The sequence below is a fragment of the Pan troglodytes genome, chromosome 6, assembly GCF_028858775.2.
Source record: "Pan troglodytes isolate AG18354 chromosome 6, NHGRI_mPanTro3-v2.0_pri, whole genome shotgun sequence".
Classification (NCBI taxonomy): domain Eukaryota; kingdom Metazoa; phylum Chordata; class Mammalia; order Primates; family Hominidae; genus Pan; species Pan troglodytes.
Window position 1 is genome coordinate 35,738,696 of NC_072404.2, and position 17,170 is coordinate 35,755,865.

General features: G+C 41.2%; 1 protein-coding gene across 6 annotated transcripts in view; it reads right to left on the bottom strand.

Moving 5' to 3' along the window:
- Positions 1 to 17,170, bottom strand: part of SCRN1 (secernin 1) — a 68,919-nt gene that overhangs the window by 32,161 nt on the left and 19,588 nt on the right. For 2 of the 6 annotated variants that reach the window (XM_003318230.7, XM_519021.8), the window contains exons 2-3: positions 15,758 to 15,917; positions 2,880 to 3,061 (exon numbers count right to left, since the gene is read on the bottom strand). In XM_003318230.7, the coding sequence (XP_003318278.2) occupies positions 2,880 to 3,061; positions 15,758 to 15,916 (341 nt within the window). In that variant the 5' untranslated portion in view covers position 15,917. Of the gene's footprint in view, positions 1 to 2,879; positions 3,062 to 3,747; positions 3,999 to 15,757; positions 15,918 to 16,652; positions 16,719 to 17,115; positions 17,138 to 17,170 lie in introns of those variants that run through there. The other 4 variants (XM_009452837.4, XM_009452836.5, XM_063815290.1 and 1 more) reach the window with 4 other exon arrangements.

Here is a 17,170-nt window from a genome sequence, read left to right on the forward strand (position 1 = left end):
CTACTCTAGAACCTGCCACTCAAACTGTGGTTTTTCGACTTGTAGTATCAATATCATCTGGAGCTTCTTAAAAATTAATACCAGAATTAAATCATTAAAAAGGAAATCTGGGGTGGGATGTGGTGGTCCACGCCTGTAATGCCAGCACTCTGAGAGGCTGAGGCAGGCGGATCACTTGAGGTCAGAAGTTCGAGACCAGCCTGGTCAACATGGTGAAACCCTGTCCCTACTAAAAATACAAAAATTAGCTGGGTGTGGTGGCATACACCTGTAATCCCATCTACTCAGGAGGCTGAGGCAGGAGAATCGCTTGAACCTGGGAGGTGAAGGTTGCAATCAGCCGAGATCATACCACTGCACTCCTAGGAAACAGAGCAAGACTTGTCTAAAAAAAACAAAAGAGAGAGAGAGAGAATGCTGGGTAATGAGCATGAGTTACTTTTAGGATTTGGTTGGTATGAAATGACCCTTCAAAATCTGGCTATGCTTGGCTGAACTGATCATAGCTGCTTTAAAGATGAACTCAAAAGATCCACTTAAGGTGCAGATGCCTGTGACTCCATCCCCACCCTGAAGAACCTACCAGTGCTCTTCACACCCTTTTTATTGCAATAGCTGGACATGGCTAGCCCAAGATGGAGTTAATGTTATATGGTGAAGGTTAAACTCTCACCCTGTCATCTACTCCTGACCTTGCTAATTATCACAATGCCAAGTCTGTGACAAACATATCTTCTGTGTCTACCTCCCTCAGCCTTGCAGCTTCAGGTCAAATGAACCTGCCCCTCAAAGCATTCCCAAATATGACCAGTCTGTGATAATCTGTGAACATCCCGCAGTGTTTGCTGAAGGCCACACCCTGGAATTCTGTGCCATTCACGTGGCATCAAATCTCAGATCACTTTGAGTTACCTCTCTCCTACTATCTTCTCATATTATTCTTAAAATTTCCATTGCTCAATTTTCTTCTTCCTGCAACCAGACTAAAATCCCTTTGAAGCTTTGAGCTGCTTCATGTACCCACAGAATCTAGAACAAAGTAGATATTCAGTAAACTCCTGTTGCTTTATTGGTTGATAATCTTAAAAAGATATATCAGGTGCTCTGAAGAAAGGCAAAAAATCCTCTTCCACTGTCCCTTAGAAATCAACTGTTAAAATGGTAATTTTGCCTGTTCTGTAAGTCTCATACTGCAAATACAGTAAAAAATACTGGAGAGCTGTCAAAACATAAGCTAAAAAAAAAAAAAACTTCTTGTTATTCTATACATTTCATTTTGCTAATCAAGAGAAAACTAGCTATATATAACTGGTTTTTAAAAACTGGCTTTTTCTGCCTTTTCCCCAGCTCAGGGAAGCTGCTCCTCCTGAGTTTATAAGAATGAGGAACAGTAAGGAAAGGTAAGGAAGGCAGGAAGTCACTGTGCTACCAAAAGGGTGTCCCTTGCAGACCTCTCCATCAGGTGGCAGAGGAGTGAGTTCCCGAGACCACTGTCTAAATGTGCCATTTCCCCCTACAAAACCAAAATCCAACCCCATTCCTTTTTCTAGGATGTTAGCTTTGGGAGTTCTTCAGAAGTCATCCAATCTAGACCTCATATTGAAAAAATGAGGAAACTGTGGCTCAGAGAGGTGATGTAACTTGGTACATCCACACTGAAAGCCAAGAACTCCAGCTCCCAGCCCAATCTTCTTTCAACTATGTCATGATTTTATTTCATTTCACTATTTCAGGGACAAAAAAAGGCATTTCAGAATGTTGCTTTGTTCCAGCCTACCTTCTACTTTAGTCATTCATTCAAAATTCAGTTATTGATCACTCATTACAGGCCAGGCACACAGTTCCCAGTGCTTATGACACAGCAGTGTACAGACAAAGATCCCTGCCCTATCCAGCTCGCACAGCAGGTTCCTTCTGCTGTGTAGTGGCTGGGAGAGGGGAAAAAGGAAGAAAAAACAACTGAGACATAGAGAGGAAAGGAGGGAAGTGATCTCTGTTCTATTTTTCTTTTCTAGTTTATGATTTTTCATATTTTATATATATATTATATATTTCAAGTACTATAAAATCCACCCATTTAAACTATACAGTTCAGTGGTTTTTAGTACACTCAGAAAGTTGTGCAGCCATCACCACAATCTAAGGTTTAGAACATTTTCAACACCCGCAAAAGAAAGCTCATGCCCATTAGGAATCACTCCCCATTCTCTCACCCACACCCAAACCCCAGGCAACCACTAATCTAACTTCCTGCCTCTATGGATTTGCCTATTCTGTATATTTCATATAAATAGAATCACAATATGTGACCTTTTGTGTCTGGCTTCTCTCTCAGTATAATGTTTTCAAGATCATTATGCTTTAGTATGTAACTATACTTGATTCTTTTGTTTGTTTTTGATGGAGACTCGTTGTTGTCACCTCAGCTGGAGTGCAATGACATGATCTCGGCTCACTGCAACCTCCGTCTTCCAGGTTCCAGCAATTCTCCTGTCTCAGCCTCCTGAGTAGCTGGGATTATAGGCGCCTAGCACCACGTTCGGCTAATTTTTGTATTTTTCGTAGAGACGGGGTTTCACCATGTTGGCCAGGCTGGTCTCGAACTCCTGACCTCAGGTGATCCACCTGCCTCAGCCTCCCAAAGTGCTGGGATTACAGGCATGAGCCACCATGCCCAGCCACTTGATTTTTTTTTTATTGTTAAGTAATATTCCATTGTAATCCACTCATTTATCTCATCATCTTAAAGTTTCTATCAAAAGGCACACATCATCTTTGGAAGGATTATGTTAAAAAATGCAAGGTTTAGGGAGAAATAAATCCTGTCCCCATTTCCAACCTTTTCTAGGAAGTTGTTTCAAAGAATCACCGTGCAGTACCTGACCAGATCCATCCCCAGCAAGGCTTCTATCTCGGCAGCTGGCTCTCTGGTGTTGATGGCTTCATTGGCTATGCACACTCCATGTTCATTGGCTCCCATTTCTGCTCCCCAGAGCCAGGCGGGTCTGCTTATCATTATGGCATGGGTCCTCGGAACTTGGTCGATTGAAATGTAAGTGCACTGAAAAACAAACATAGGAAAGAAAGCGCCATCACCTGTCAGGTACCACCTCATTTCTTCCTGGGTACTTATACTGAACCATCATATTAGTTACAAACAGAGCCAAAAAATAAAAGGCCTTGGGAATACCCTGATTTTTAAGTCTTCACAACGTAGCTCAAAAGTCTCCATGGTGAGTTTCAGTCTGTGTGGCTCATGTCAATCTATTCCTGGTGCTCACGTAATAGGGCAATCATCTTGAACCAGGTATTCAGCCAATCATCATCCTGAACATCCTAAGCCTGACCATTTCAACAGGCACAGGCGGCTGCCAGCATTCACCAATATTGAACACAGCAATTTACGAGCCCTACCTTCAAAAGAAACTTCACCTAGAAGCCTAAGATAGAAAGCAGGTAAAAGGGAAGATCTTTGCCTAAAGAAAGCAGAATTCTGAGTCCCCCTGCAAGGACCCTTTGGGTTTCCTGGAACACAGTTTGATAACCTACATGGTTGCTCTAGTGGTAGAAAACAGAAAAGGATAATAACATTTGTAACATTTGCATAACACTGTGGGATTTCCCGCCTGTCCCATTTGATCCTCACACTAAGACAGTGAGGTGGACACAGAAGGAAACGGTCCCATGGAGGTGCATCTCCAGCTGCTGTCAGAACTGCAGAACACACAACTTAGTGGTGCATCTTACCTTCTCCAGGCTGCAGTGGCTTTACCTGGAAAATGAGGGAGCTAATTTGAGTCAAACTATTTCTTCCCAACTATTTTTAACCTCAGAACACCTCTTCACACGAACTCTTACACAGAATCATAAGCACAATAAAATCAGTCAAAGTATGTCCAGGCAAAGGGAGGAAGAGGCCCGGGACCAGGATGTGGGTAACCCTCAGAGTCTCGCCCTCCTGTGCTTCCCTTTCTCCTCCCCACATTGTGACCCACGGCAGAGGAACCTGCAACTAGCTTCTCCATGGGGGCCTCCTGACTCTGACATTCTACGAGCCTATGACACACCCTTTGTGTGGTGGACGCTGTATTGAATTCAAGTCTCTAAGTTACACAGTGCTCTGGAGCTCTCAAGGGAGAATTTTATCAGCTGCAGGAGTCATTTACATTTTAAGCAGGGCAGTTGAAAGCAACAGCAGCCTTAGATCTTTCTTTTTTTATCTCAAGACCCAGCTATATTGACTGAATGCAGCCCACAAAGCTATTCTGTATTGATTTACCATAATCGCTAAACCTCAGGTAAGAGCTGAAACCCGTGTGACACACACACTCATTGGTCAGGTGACTTTGGGTCTGCACAATTCATGTTAAGGTGTTGCTCTGCACTGGGATAATGTCATTTTACTTGATAAATATTTGCAAACTGAAAGCTAATTATATCCAGAGTTTTTCAAGAGACTCTTGAATTTTTCATGGCAAACTGACAATAAAATATACTCAAGATTTTTCCCCTATGCAGTTCCCAAAAGTTATTTATTTAAAAAAAAAATGATTCTTGTAGAGCACGAAGCTGGCCAGAGCAGTAATCGAACTCTGCTCCTCTGTGCTCTTCTAAATGGAATTGACGTTTACATCTTAACATTGCACTCTATGTCAAAAAGTAGTCCAGGCATTGACCAACACTTTCCAAAACCCCTGTCCGCACTGAGTGCCAGTGGCAACTTTTGTCTTGAAAACAATGAGTAAATAGGAAAAGAATCTCAGCTTCTTAAGCACAGATTTATTATACAGGTTTTTAAAAGGGCAGAAAAAAAGTAAAAATTAGGAAATGGTTTGTCTTCAAATTCATTTTTACACACTCATTTCCATTTCCCCAATTATTTACAGAACACCAACTACATGCAAAGCATTTTGTGCTAAATGCTGCAAGCAGAAAATCAGTGAGGAGGCCCAGGCCCTGTCCTTTTGGCTGGGGAGGAAGGCAAAGGCGTGCACACAAATTTCTACGAGCCCAGGCCAGCTTCAGTGTCTCCAAGGCCTGCCTGCTTCATTCCTGAAGCATCGTGCCACTGCCTCCTGCTTTGGCCTTCTGATCCACCCAGCCCGGCTCTGCTTTTCCTCTTTGCCGTTCCATTCCATTTATCCCCTTCTGAAATACTATAGAACTGATGGACTTATTACATGTACTGTTTATGTATACTATCTCCCCCAGCTAGAGTGTAAGCCCCAAGAGGGAAGGGGGATATCTTTGTTATTTAGTTCACTGACATACCCCAAGTCTGGTATATATCAGGCATCAATAAGCCTTTTGTTGGATCGGTGGCTGAATGGATGGCTGGAGAAATTACAAAGCTCTAAGGGAGCACAGAAGGTAAAAGTCCAAAGAAATGAGGAAACACATCCGCATGGTCCGCTAGAGGCTGTATCACGTGGGAGAAATCTGGGTTGACCTTAAAAAATGGGCCAGCCATCAAGGTACTCCAGACACAGCTAAGGGCTTAAGAGAGGAAGGGGCATGTGAAGGGTCTCTATGGTCCAGAGAGGTCCCAGCTGTGCCATGTGGGGGAGCTGCCATGATGTCATTAAGGCACAGAACTACAAGGGCTTAATACGGATTGCCTGATTAAAAAAATGTTGACAATTGAATCAAAAAGACCAGATGGTCTTTGTAGGAGTTCAAAATATATGCAGCCAACTTGATGTTTTTCAGGCCAAACTCGGAATGGTGAGGAAGGAAGGGGATCCCCAAGTAGCCAGATGGGCCCAATCAGCCCTCCTAAGCACCAGACCGAAAGCCAGGCAGCCAGATCCCTTCACAGGCCCCGAGCCTGGAACACATGCCCCTTGCTGCATCTTTGTCATGGGCCACAGAACACGGGCCTCATAAGGGCTCTTCTATGACAGCCATTCACACCTGCTCCATTATGTTTTAAATCTGGCTAATCACAACCAGGTGGGGTTGGGGAGGGGTAAACACACTTGTCTCATGTAGATAGACTGGCTACTTAAAATCCCACTTTGGGAGCAGATCTCACAAAATCAGGAACACTTACACAAAATTTAATTAGCTCAACTTGGTAAAGTCAGCCATCTAGAACATGAACTCCACAGCCACTTTTAAATATAAAATCCACCCACCTTTACAACTGCCACATTATTAATGAGCCAGAGAAGTGGGATTTGAGGAAGCAAAAGAGGTTTCTCTAGGTACAAATATCCAAAAAGCACCTGACATCTTCTTTCAGTGTGGCAAAAACAATTTAGTTCCCCAAGTCAAAATTCCTAGCTTAATTTCTATTAGAAAAGAAAAAGAAAAAAGGAAAGTGTTCACCACTTAAAAGATGGATCTTTACAGAGACGGTGCTGGTCTCACCTTTGGTTATTAAAGTGAACTGTGGAAAGAGATGAGCAATTGGTCTTTCTGCCCCATGGCCACTCCCACCCAGCCTTTCATAAAATAAATCTGTCAGCTAGTGTGACTTCTGGGTGCCCAAGTCACATAACAATATAAGAATGCCCAGAGCTGGAGTGTGGGCAAGCATTCTTCTAAATGTCAGCACTGCCCAGTGCTAATCAGGGGGTTTCCAAGGATCCGCCTGTCCTGAGCTTGCCACTCTCTCAGGGACCACCTGCCAGGTTAGGTTGGAGGATAGAAAACATGAGCCTCGAAAAGAACCTAGAGCCAAAGACAAAAACAATTCCGCAGAGCAAGCCCTTCATTATTTTGTGAGATTACGTCGAAAATGAAAAGAAAGATCAGCTTCATGCCATCACTTCACCCCATCCACATTCCAGCACACACTATTTCTGGATATGACCCAGTGAAAGGGGAAACAGAGACACTCACACAATAGACGTTTCAATTAATGAAACACAACCATTGTGCCTTTCGTACTGTACTCAAGATGGTGAACACAACCCTGGCACCACCAGCAAAAACCATTGTGAGATGAGTTGATGAGTCAGCTAAACTTCTTACGGTGGGAGAAGATGGCAAAGAAAATGGGATGCTTTGGAGAGATGTTTTTAGCTTTTAAAACTTTGTAGCTCTAAAGAAGCATTGATAATTATCACTGAGGGTTTTTTATTTATTTTAAATTATATATGTGTGTGTGTGTATGTGTGTATTTTGTTTGTTTGTTTTAGAGATGGAGTCTTACTATGTTGCCTAGGCTGTCCTCCCAACACCTGGGCTCAAGCGATCCTCCCCTCTTAGCCTCCCAAGTAGCTGGGACTAGAGGTGTGTGCCACCATGCCCTCCATGTTTGTTTTTATTTTATTTTTTTACCCCAGTGTCTTGCCTGCTATTTGACTGGTTTTAGGAAATGTATTCTTAAGGTTCATATAAGTTTAAATAAAGACAAAAGAAGGTGCTGAGATCAGAGGGCAACATCCTCAACCACACTTTAGAAGAACTGTTTTTTATTTCACTGAAGCATAAGATCTTTGGGGAGGAACAATGCAAAGGTCTGAGATCAGAAATGCATCTGGGAAAGGGGACATTATGGAAGGAAGCCCTCTGCTAAGCCATGTTCTCTTGGAAGTGAGGGAGACACTTCTGACTCCATACAAGACTGGGGACTCCTGATTCTGGAGCTGACTAGAAGAAAACAAAAAAAGAAAGAAAGGAAGAAAGAAAGAAAGTGGGGGGAGGGAGGGAGGAGGGAGGGAAGGAAGAAAGGAAGGAAAGGAAGGAAGGAAGGGAGGGAGGGAGGGAGGGAGGAAATCTGTCCAGTGGTCATGGAGCTTTGCTCAGCTCTCTCTGATTCCAGAATGACTTGTACTTTCCTATTGTAAGAAATAACTTTCAGAATTAAAATTCAGCTCCCCCGACTCCCGCAACATACACACAACCCACACATCACAAATATAGCCTCCATCTGGACAATTTTACTAACAATGCTACCAGCCATCATTAACTGGTAATTTTCTATTCTTCTTGTAAATATTTTCAATGATAAAGAAAGGGGAAATAATCTACCAAAAGCCTCCCCCAAATCATGAAAGTTATATAAACTCATTGACAACAGTGAATCCATACGGTATTTCATGTAGTGGAAAACAGACAAAAATTTAAGCTAATTTGAAAAAAAAATGAGGAAATGATAAAGACTTTAAGAAAGGAAATAATGGAGACAATATTTATTACCAAAGAAAGACTCTTTTAAAAAATATTATGTGTCAAATCTAACTTTGTTATCAAGAATTCTGTCTCCGTAAATTCTGGTATAATTAGCCTCTTGGACACCAAGTATAAGTAACGTAAACCTTAGCCAAAGTCCACTGTTTTTCTGGAAAAGTAGTCTAATGTTGGATCCATTTTTTTCCTAAATAGAAGGTTCAACCATGTAAGAATGGACCTGTACCATCCATGAGCATGCATGCATACACACACACACATCCACACACACACACATCCACACACCATAATCCAGGAAGTTATTCCTCTGCTTCCTCAACACGCCTACCTAGAGGGAGGGCAGGATTTGGGGTAAAGTTGAGATGAGTTCTCTGATGCATCCTCAGACAGGATACCTATTTATCAATAGGTATTATAAATATTGATACCTATTTATCCATCCTACTCTGCAGCCAAAAGTGATGTTGTTAAAAGCCCTGAATACACAAGGGAAATACTAAAGAATATAAAATTGGGATGTTCCAATTGCAAACTGCAGCTGAAAGAAAAAATCCAGTGTAATTTTGGAAACTGAGGAACTCTGTGCTGGAGGATCTTATTTCTTACTCTTCTAGTCTTAGGTACAGTGAACCTGACATATGGAGATGATGGCTGGATGGGACTGACTGACAAGAAGATGGAGAGTGGCTAAGTGGACAAGTTGAAGGGAGAACCGCCTGGAAAGGGGGATCAGTTGGCAGGTGGGTGAGTGGATGAATGAGGAGTCCACACGACTTTTTCCACGGTTTTTGCATGTGTCCAGAGGTTGCCCTAGAAACCTCATACTTGAGAGTGTTGAGGTCCCAGGAAATCATTTTCTGAGAATATAACCACCTAGTATATAATTAGTTTCATATAATTATTAAACACTGTAATTATTAAATAATATAATTATTTACATATAATTAAATTATATAATTATTAAATAATATAATTATCTATATGTAGTTAAATTATATAATTATTAAATAATTATTTATATATAATTAAATTATTATATAATAAATTATATAATAGAGGGTTATATTCTCAGAAAATGATTTCCTGGGACCTCAACACTCAAGTATGAGGTTTCTAGGGAAACCTCAGGACACATGTTTAAAATGTCATGAAATGGGCCAGGCATGGTGGCTCACGCCTGTAATCCCAACACTTTGGGAAGCCAAGGTGGGTGGATCACTTGAGCTCAGGAGTTTTGAGACCAGCCTGGCCAACATGATGAAACTCTGTCTCTACCAAAAATACGAAAATTAGCCGGCTATGGTGGCACATGCCTATAATCCCAGCTACTTGGGAGGCTGAGGCAGGAGAATTGCTTGAACCCAGGAGGCAGAGGTTGCAGTGAGCTGAGATCATGCCACTGCACTCCAGCCTGGGTGACAGAGTGAGACTGTCTCAAACATAAAATAAAATAAAATAAAATAAAATAAAATGTCATGAAATGGCTGAGGAATAGATGGGTTTTTATGAAAAGTTCTTACTCTTCATAGTTTAAAAAAGTCTGTATTTTAATAGTCGCTTGTATAAAAGTTACATGATAGTAATTGTGGCTCCTAGACCTAAATATGGAAAGAACCCATCATTCTGTACTTGGTACAAGTATAGGAGATGGAGACAGATGTAACTGTAAGGGAACTAAAGGGGTAAGAGTAAGTTTGAAAAGCAGATTCAGTAGTATGTGATGTGCCAAAGATAGTTTTGGAACTGAGACCCGGAGTCACAGCAATTCTCAACATTAGTCAATTCTTTTAAAAAAAAAAAAAAATCCTTCTTCACAATGTTCTCCTTAAAGCTTTACAAAGTGCTTTCGTGCATCAGCTCACGTGTGTCTCACTAAAGCCTGTAATGCAGGCAGAGGGGGTATTATGATCTCTATCTGGCAAATAAAGAAACTGAGTTTCAGAGAGGCTCAAAGGCCCAAGACACTATAAAGGGAGAGGCAAAACACGAACCTAGGACCCCTCTCTCCTGGGCCAGAACTCATCCTCCTAGTTTCAGGTGGTTGTAAATTTCAATTGACGTGCATAGAGGAGTATCAGGCTAAAGGGAGGAGTGGATATTGGTGTTGAGGCCTGGAAGGATAAACAGGAGTCTACCAAGTAGATGAGAGGAGGGGAGAAGAAGGATCTTCTCAGCAAAGGACAGAAAGAGCAAAAGCACAGAAAAATGCAAGTGTGTTATTTGTTCAAGAAAAGGCAAGCAGTTCAGTGTAGCTGGGGCCTAGAGTACAAGCTGAGAGGGCAGAGCTAACAATGAGAATAGAAAAGTAAGCAGGAAATTGTATAACCCTTACAGAGGTCAATTCTTATAAAAGCTTTACCCTATGACCCAATGATGCTACATTTGGAAGTACATCCAATGGCTGTATCTACACATGCACAAAATGACTTATGTACAAGGTTCTCCACAGCTGCACTTTCTAGACTAGCAAAATACTAGAAGGAGTCCAAGCATCTACCAATAGAGCACTAATTAAATGAACTATGGTACATCTCCACAATGGATTACTATGTAGCTGTAAGAAAAAAATAAGGACAATCTCTATAGAAAAATCTTTAGAAAATGTTAAGTGAAAATAGGAAAGTGCAGATCTTTTCTGTAAGTTCAAAGTTATATATTAAAAAATCATGTTTAATAGTAGCGTGCATAATGTGCCGCATTCACACAAAACAATAGAAAATAAGGCCTGATATTCAGTTTTTTTGGATTTGCATAAAATACTGGAAGGATATGCATGAAATTAATAAGAGTTATACAGGATGGAGACAAGGGAGGAAGACTTCTTACTGTGAACCTTTTAAATATCATTCAATCTTTGAACCACATAAATATATGATTACCTACTCAAAATGAAAAATTACATTTTAAAATGTCTTTAGCCAAATGAGCTAAAAACTTATGTCTACACAAAAGACTGCACACAAATATTTATAGCAGCTATGTTCATAACTGCCAAACTTTGGAATCAACTAAGATGTCCTTCAGTGGGTGAATGGATAAATAACCTGGTATATCCAGAAAATGGAATATTGTTCGGTGATAAAAAGAAATGTGTCATCAAGCTTGGAAAAGATAGGAAGAAACCTTAAATGAACATTACTAAGTTTAAAAAAGCCAATCTGAAAAGGCTACACACTGAATGATTCCAACTATGTGACATTTTAGGAAAGGCAAAAGTATGGACACAATAGGATCAGTGATTTCTGGGGGCTAGGGTGGGTGGGTGAATAGGTGGAGCACAGAACCTCTAGGGTAGTAAAAGTATTCTCTATGATACTACAATGGCTTGTCATTATACATATAGGTATACCCACAGGATATCCAACACAGAGTATAAACTATGAACTTTAGTTAATAATACTGTATCAGGCCGGGCTCGGTGGCTCACATCCATAATCCCAGCACTTTGGGAGGCCGAGGCGGGTGGATCACTTGAGGTCAGGAGTTCAAGACAGCCTGGCCAACATGATGAAACCCCGTTTCTACTAAAAATACAAAAATTAGCCAGGCATGATGGTGGGCACCTGTAATCCCAGCTACTTGGGAGGCTGAAGGAAGAGCATCGCTTGAACCCGGGAGGTGGAGGTTGCAGTGAGCCGAGATTGTGCAACTGCACTCTAGCCTGGGCAACAAAGCTAGACTCTGTCTCAAAAAACAAAATATATATATATATATATATATATATATATATATATATATACTGTGTCAATATTGGCTCATCAGTTGTAGCGAATGTACCACATTGATGCCAGACGTTACTAGCAGGGGAAACTAGAGGGCAGGGTAAGGGGCTGTTTGGGAACTCTCTGTGCCTTCTGTTCATTTCTCTGTAAACATAAAACTGCTCTAAAAATAGTCTATCAATTTAAAATAGAAAAGAATGAAAGAGAATAAAAGAAAGGAAAAGTGAGCAGGGTGCCAGTTGGGAAGAGTTCTGAATGGCATACAAATCAGCTTGGACTCTCATCCTGTAAACAAAACGAAACACTTTTCAGCAAGGGAGTGATAGAGCTATCTATGTTCTGGGAAGAAAATTCTGGTAACCCTGTAGGGAGAAGAACCCAGGAGAAAGAGACCCAGGGACAAATGAGAAGATTGTAGCAGAAAAGAGATGGACTCAGTCTGAACGAGTCAGGGGCAGCGGGGAGGAGATGGACAAACAAGAGAGGGGGCAGCGGGACTCAGTGACAGCTGTCCCTGTGCATTGGGGATGGGGGAAGTGAGGGTCGACGTTTCCCGAGGGCTTCTAGTATAAACTACGTGGCCGACAATGCATATGTTGTTACAGCAACATATATGAGCTGGGGGAAATGAATTTGCTTTCTTACCCGTGAGGTTATTTCACCTGCAGAATATGCAAGTGGGAACGCAAAGAGGCAGCTCAAAACACAGGTATGGAACTCAGAGAGAGGTCAGAGCTGCCTTAGAGGCTAATTATGGTATATACCACACTATACTTATGTATGGAAGGGGACAGGATTTAACCTAAATATATCTGAGTAATCATATACCATAGATTAACTAGCAAAAGGAATCTAGCCTCATCCTTAAAATAATTGTAACCATGAGAGTAAAGTAAGAGTTATGTAGCCTATCCTCCAAAAAAGAAAACAAATTTTTTTGAAATATTTATTTCAGACATGTTTATAAATGGCTTTGTGTGATTTTTGAAGTTAGTATGGCTACTTAACAAATTACCCCAAAATTTAGTGGTGTAAAACAACTTTTTTAATGCTCATGGATTTGAACAGCAAACAGCAGGGATAATGTGTCTCCACTCCAGTGTCTGGGGCCTGGAATCATCTGAGAGACAGAGGAACGAGAGAGAGAGGGAGAGACACACACAGAGAGAGAGAGAGAGAGAGAGAGAGAGAAAGAGAGAGAGAGAGAAGCTGTATCCTTTTTTGGCCCAGCCCTGGAAGTCACATAGCATCACTTCCACCATGCTCCACCGGTCAGAGCAATCACAAGCCCTCAAAGATTCACAGTGAGAGTGAAGGGCATAGACTCACCTTTCCCTCTTCGTGGAAGGAGTGCCCTTCACAATGGAAGAAGGGCACTTGGGATGGGATTTGGTGCAGCCACCTTTGAGAACTTATATCTGCCCACGTAAAAATCAAAGATTATTTTAGTCTGTGTGTCTTTTGGGAAAAAAAGATAGAAACGTTCAGGGAGGACAGACAGGGAAGGTCAGTAACAACTCAAATCAGCAAACTTTATCCACACAGAGTCCACTCTGTTCCAGGAAAAGAGAGAAACATTTGGACCCAAATAACATGGACATTCACTCATTGATGAATACCCATTTAAAACCTAACATGCTCACCAGGGAACCTAGCACTCTTCTCCACCTATACGAAAGGAAAGTCCCACTAAAGTTGCAAGGGCTTTTATTAAGTTAGTGGCTCAGTAAGAGAGGAAAGTGGGTCTGGTGAAAGCCCAGTAGGAGACAGTCTGCCACCGGATCATCCAGACAGCCCATGTGAAGTCCTGCCCACCTGCCTGTTCATTTCAGTGCCTTTGTTAAATTCATGTAAAGTAAGCAGCCCCTCATAGAGTTCTGTTGCTCTTTGGTGCTGATTACTGCTTTTAAAGAACTGAAACAGAGCCAGTGTGATTTAAGATTTAGATATGAAAATAAAATACACATTGGATGTAATGGAAGAATTTAAGAAAAAAAAATACAAATTGATGAATGCCTATTTGAAACCAAGCACAATCATCAGAAAAATCAGTTTATTTTGTGAAGCACAGAGCACCAAAGAATAGAGGTTATGTAGTGAAAAGAGCTTCTTCATTTACTAGCCCTAATTTATTTTCTCCAGATTTTTCATCCTTTAACAAACTACCATCTAAACACACACACACACAGAAACACACACAGGTAAATACACTTATAAACAAAACATAACCAAGAAGGTTATGCCCTGAATGCAAAGATGGTTCAATTTATCACATAAATAAGTGATTATCTCCATAATTACTGAAAAGATACTTAATAAAATTTAATATCTATTCCTGAGTTGTTGTTTTTAGAAATACTCAAAATAGAAATTCATGTATACTTTTTTCTTTTTTTTAAAGAGATGGGGTCTCACCATGTTGTCCAGGCTGGTCTCAACTTCCTGGGCTCACGTGATCCTCTCACCTCAGCCTCCAGGGTAGCTGGGACTACAGGCATGTGTCACTGTACCTGACTGATGTATACTTTTTATCATAAGCCAGGTGCAGTGGCACATAAAACTATATAAATCTCAATCCCAAAACCAGCAGCTTACTTAATAGGGAAGCACTAGAGACAGCCCCACTCAGGTCAGGTGCAGAGCTAAGGACACCCACTATGTCCACTACTACTTAACATAAAACCCGAGCTATAAGCCAAAGCAATCAAACAAGAAAACAATTAAAGACAGAACAACAACTAAACAATCTCTATGTGCAAGTGATATAAAAATATACCTGGAAACCCCAAGAGAAGCAATGATAAAAGCTGACACAACCAATAAAAGAATTTAGTAAAATGGCAGAAAGTATAATTAACATAAAATAGCCATCGTGAAAGTTTGACAACACATTCTGGGAATATGAAGAAACGGGCATTGTCATACAGTGCTGATGGGAATGCAAAACGGTACACCACCTATGGAAGGCAATTTGATAATATTTAATAAAATTACATTTTTATTTACCTTGTGACCCAGCAATTTCATTTCTAGGCATCTATCCCAAAGAAATACTGACAAAAATAGTATTTTTAAAAGATTTGAAATAAGAATTAATGGATAATGTTTTATTATGATAAAAATATATAAACTGAGACCAGACACTATGACAGATGCATAAGGCTGTTATCCACTTCAGTGCTGTTTGTAATAGCAATAGACTGAAAACAACCCAAATGTCCAGCAGTAATATGGAGCTGGTTAACTATGATACATCCATAGAATGAAACACCATGCAGCTCTAAATGAGGAATTATGACCTGCATGTACTGTAGGGAGTGATCTCCAGAATATGTTTTGAGTTGAAAAATACAAAGTAGAGATTCAACCTGAGAAAGCTGATTGAAGAAAATAAAAAAATAAAAATGAAAAAAAATGCAAAGTAGAGAAACGTATATATGGCATGCTGCTGTTAATCGAAGAAAGGAGGAAAGGGACCAGGATGAATATGCACATGTGTGTGTGATTTGTTACATTTATATGTGTAATTTTGCAAATGGAAGGATAAACCAAGATCTTCCAAAACATGATTACCTATAGGGGAAAAGATCATGGAGTAAAGGGGACAAGGATACAAGTTAGACTTCTGTGAATAAATCTTGTTTTTTAGATTTGATTTCAGAACTATGTACATATTTCACTTAATTATAAAACAATGGCCATAGCAGTGAGCATAGAGCTCTCCCATGACCTTGTTTTCAAGGCTATGAGCAAACCTGCATGGAAACAGGAATCAGCAGAACTGACATGACAGCTCTGACTTGTGAGCAAGCTTCCAAGCAAGAAGTTAGGGTTGTGCTAGCGGCAAAGCCAGAGAAAAGAGAGTGTGACTCGCAAGACTGCAATGCACGGCTTACCTCAACCTTGCTCTCCGGTTCGTGATCAGCAGCCGAGAAATACACAACCTCTTGCACTTCATCTCTGGGCCGGGCTGAATTTTTCCCAAATACCACCAGACCATCCTTAGCACGTGGAGGGAAGGCAACAAAACAGTAACTTGGTGGAGCTGCAGCCATCCTGAAAAGAGAATGCCAGCGAGAGTGGAAGCAGGCCTCACATGGAACACTCCAACAGTGAGTTCTTCAAACATATTTCACCAGCTAAAAGTGTTTTACTATTGAACTGTGCACAGCTAGCTCATTAAGAGATCCCAGCTGGCAAATGAAGGTGGGACGCCTGCAGTGGAATGACAGAGCCACCGAGACCAGATATTGTTTAATACTCTGTGGGATTAAATGAGCTCAGATTTGCAACAAACCACAGCGGCAGCCAAAAGTGCAGTGATGTGGGAGAAAGGAAAGGAGGTTATTGTTCTAGGCAGAAGACACAGACACACACCACACATACACACACTGCAATCTGTTCACAATAATAAAATAATAAATAAACATACCTTAATACTAACTACACAAATGCCTCAGATCCAGAAATGCATAGCCACCACATAACAGATTTAGGGTGTGATGAGGAAATGGGTCTACAGATCAATTGACAGATACCCTGCTTTGTTGTTTTTAGTAGTTTTACTCCACCTCGATGACATAACACTCAAACACCTTTTGGTTTTCCGTCCACCTCCCCAGCAGCTCCTGGACTGGCTTGTTCTACCTGGCCAGTGCACATCCTCACTGCTTCATCCTTCTTTCCTCATTTAATGATCTTTTCTATCTGGGAAAATGCATCCATGCTCAGAGCTTCCCTTGTCAGTTACATGCTGATGACTTACACATTTAATTCCAGCTGGGTTCTCACCTTAAGCCTCTGACCCACAGACCCAGCTGCCTGCCTGATATCCGAAGCTGATTTCATCTTCTTCCCTTTTCAAGGTTCTTTATCTTGGTAGCCAAGGTAACCATCCTTGCCATTTGCTTCTCCATTATCTAATATATCACCAAGTCCTGTACATTCCATCTCCTAAATCTCTATGGAAACCTCCCACTCCTCTCCACCTCCACTGCCACCACCCTGCACCAAGCCACCACCATCTCCAGCCTGGACCACTACAATAACTTCCTGAGGGGTTGCTCCAAAACCTCTATCACTCCCCACTCCAAAACATTCTCTGCATTGCAGCCAAAGTGATCCTTTTAGAAGGAAGATTTGATCACACCATTCCTGCTTAAAATACTTCAGCAGTTTCCCAAGGCTCTTGGAATAAAGACCAAAATATGATCAAGTTTGTTTCCCCTTCCCAGCCCCATCTTCTACCACTCACCCCTCCACTCTCACAATGCCGGCACACAGGCCTTTTTCTAGCTCCTCCAGTGCCT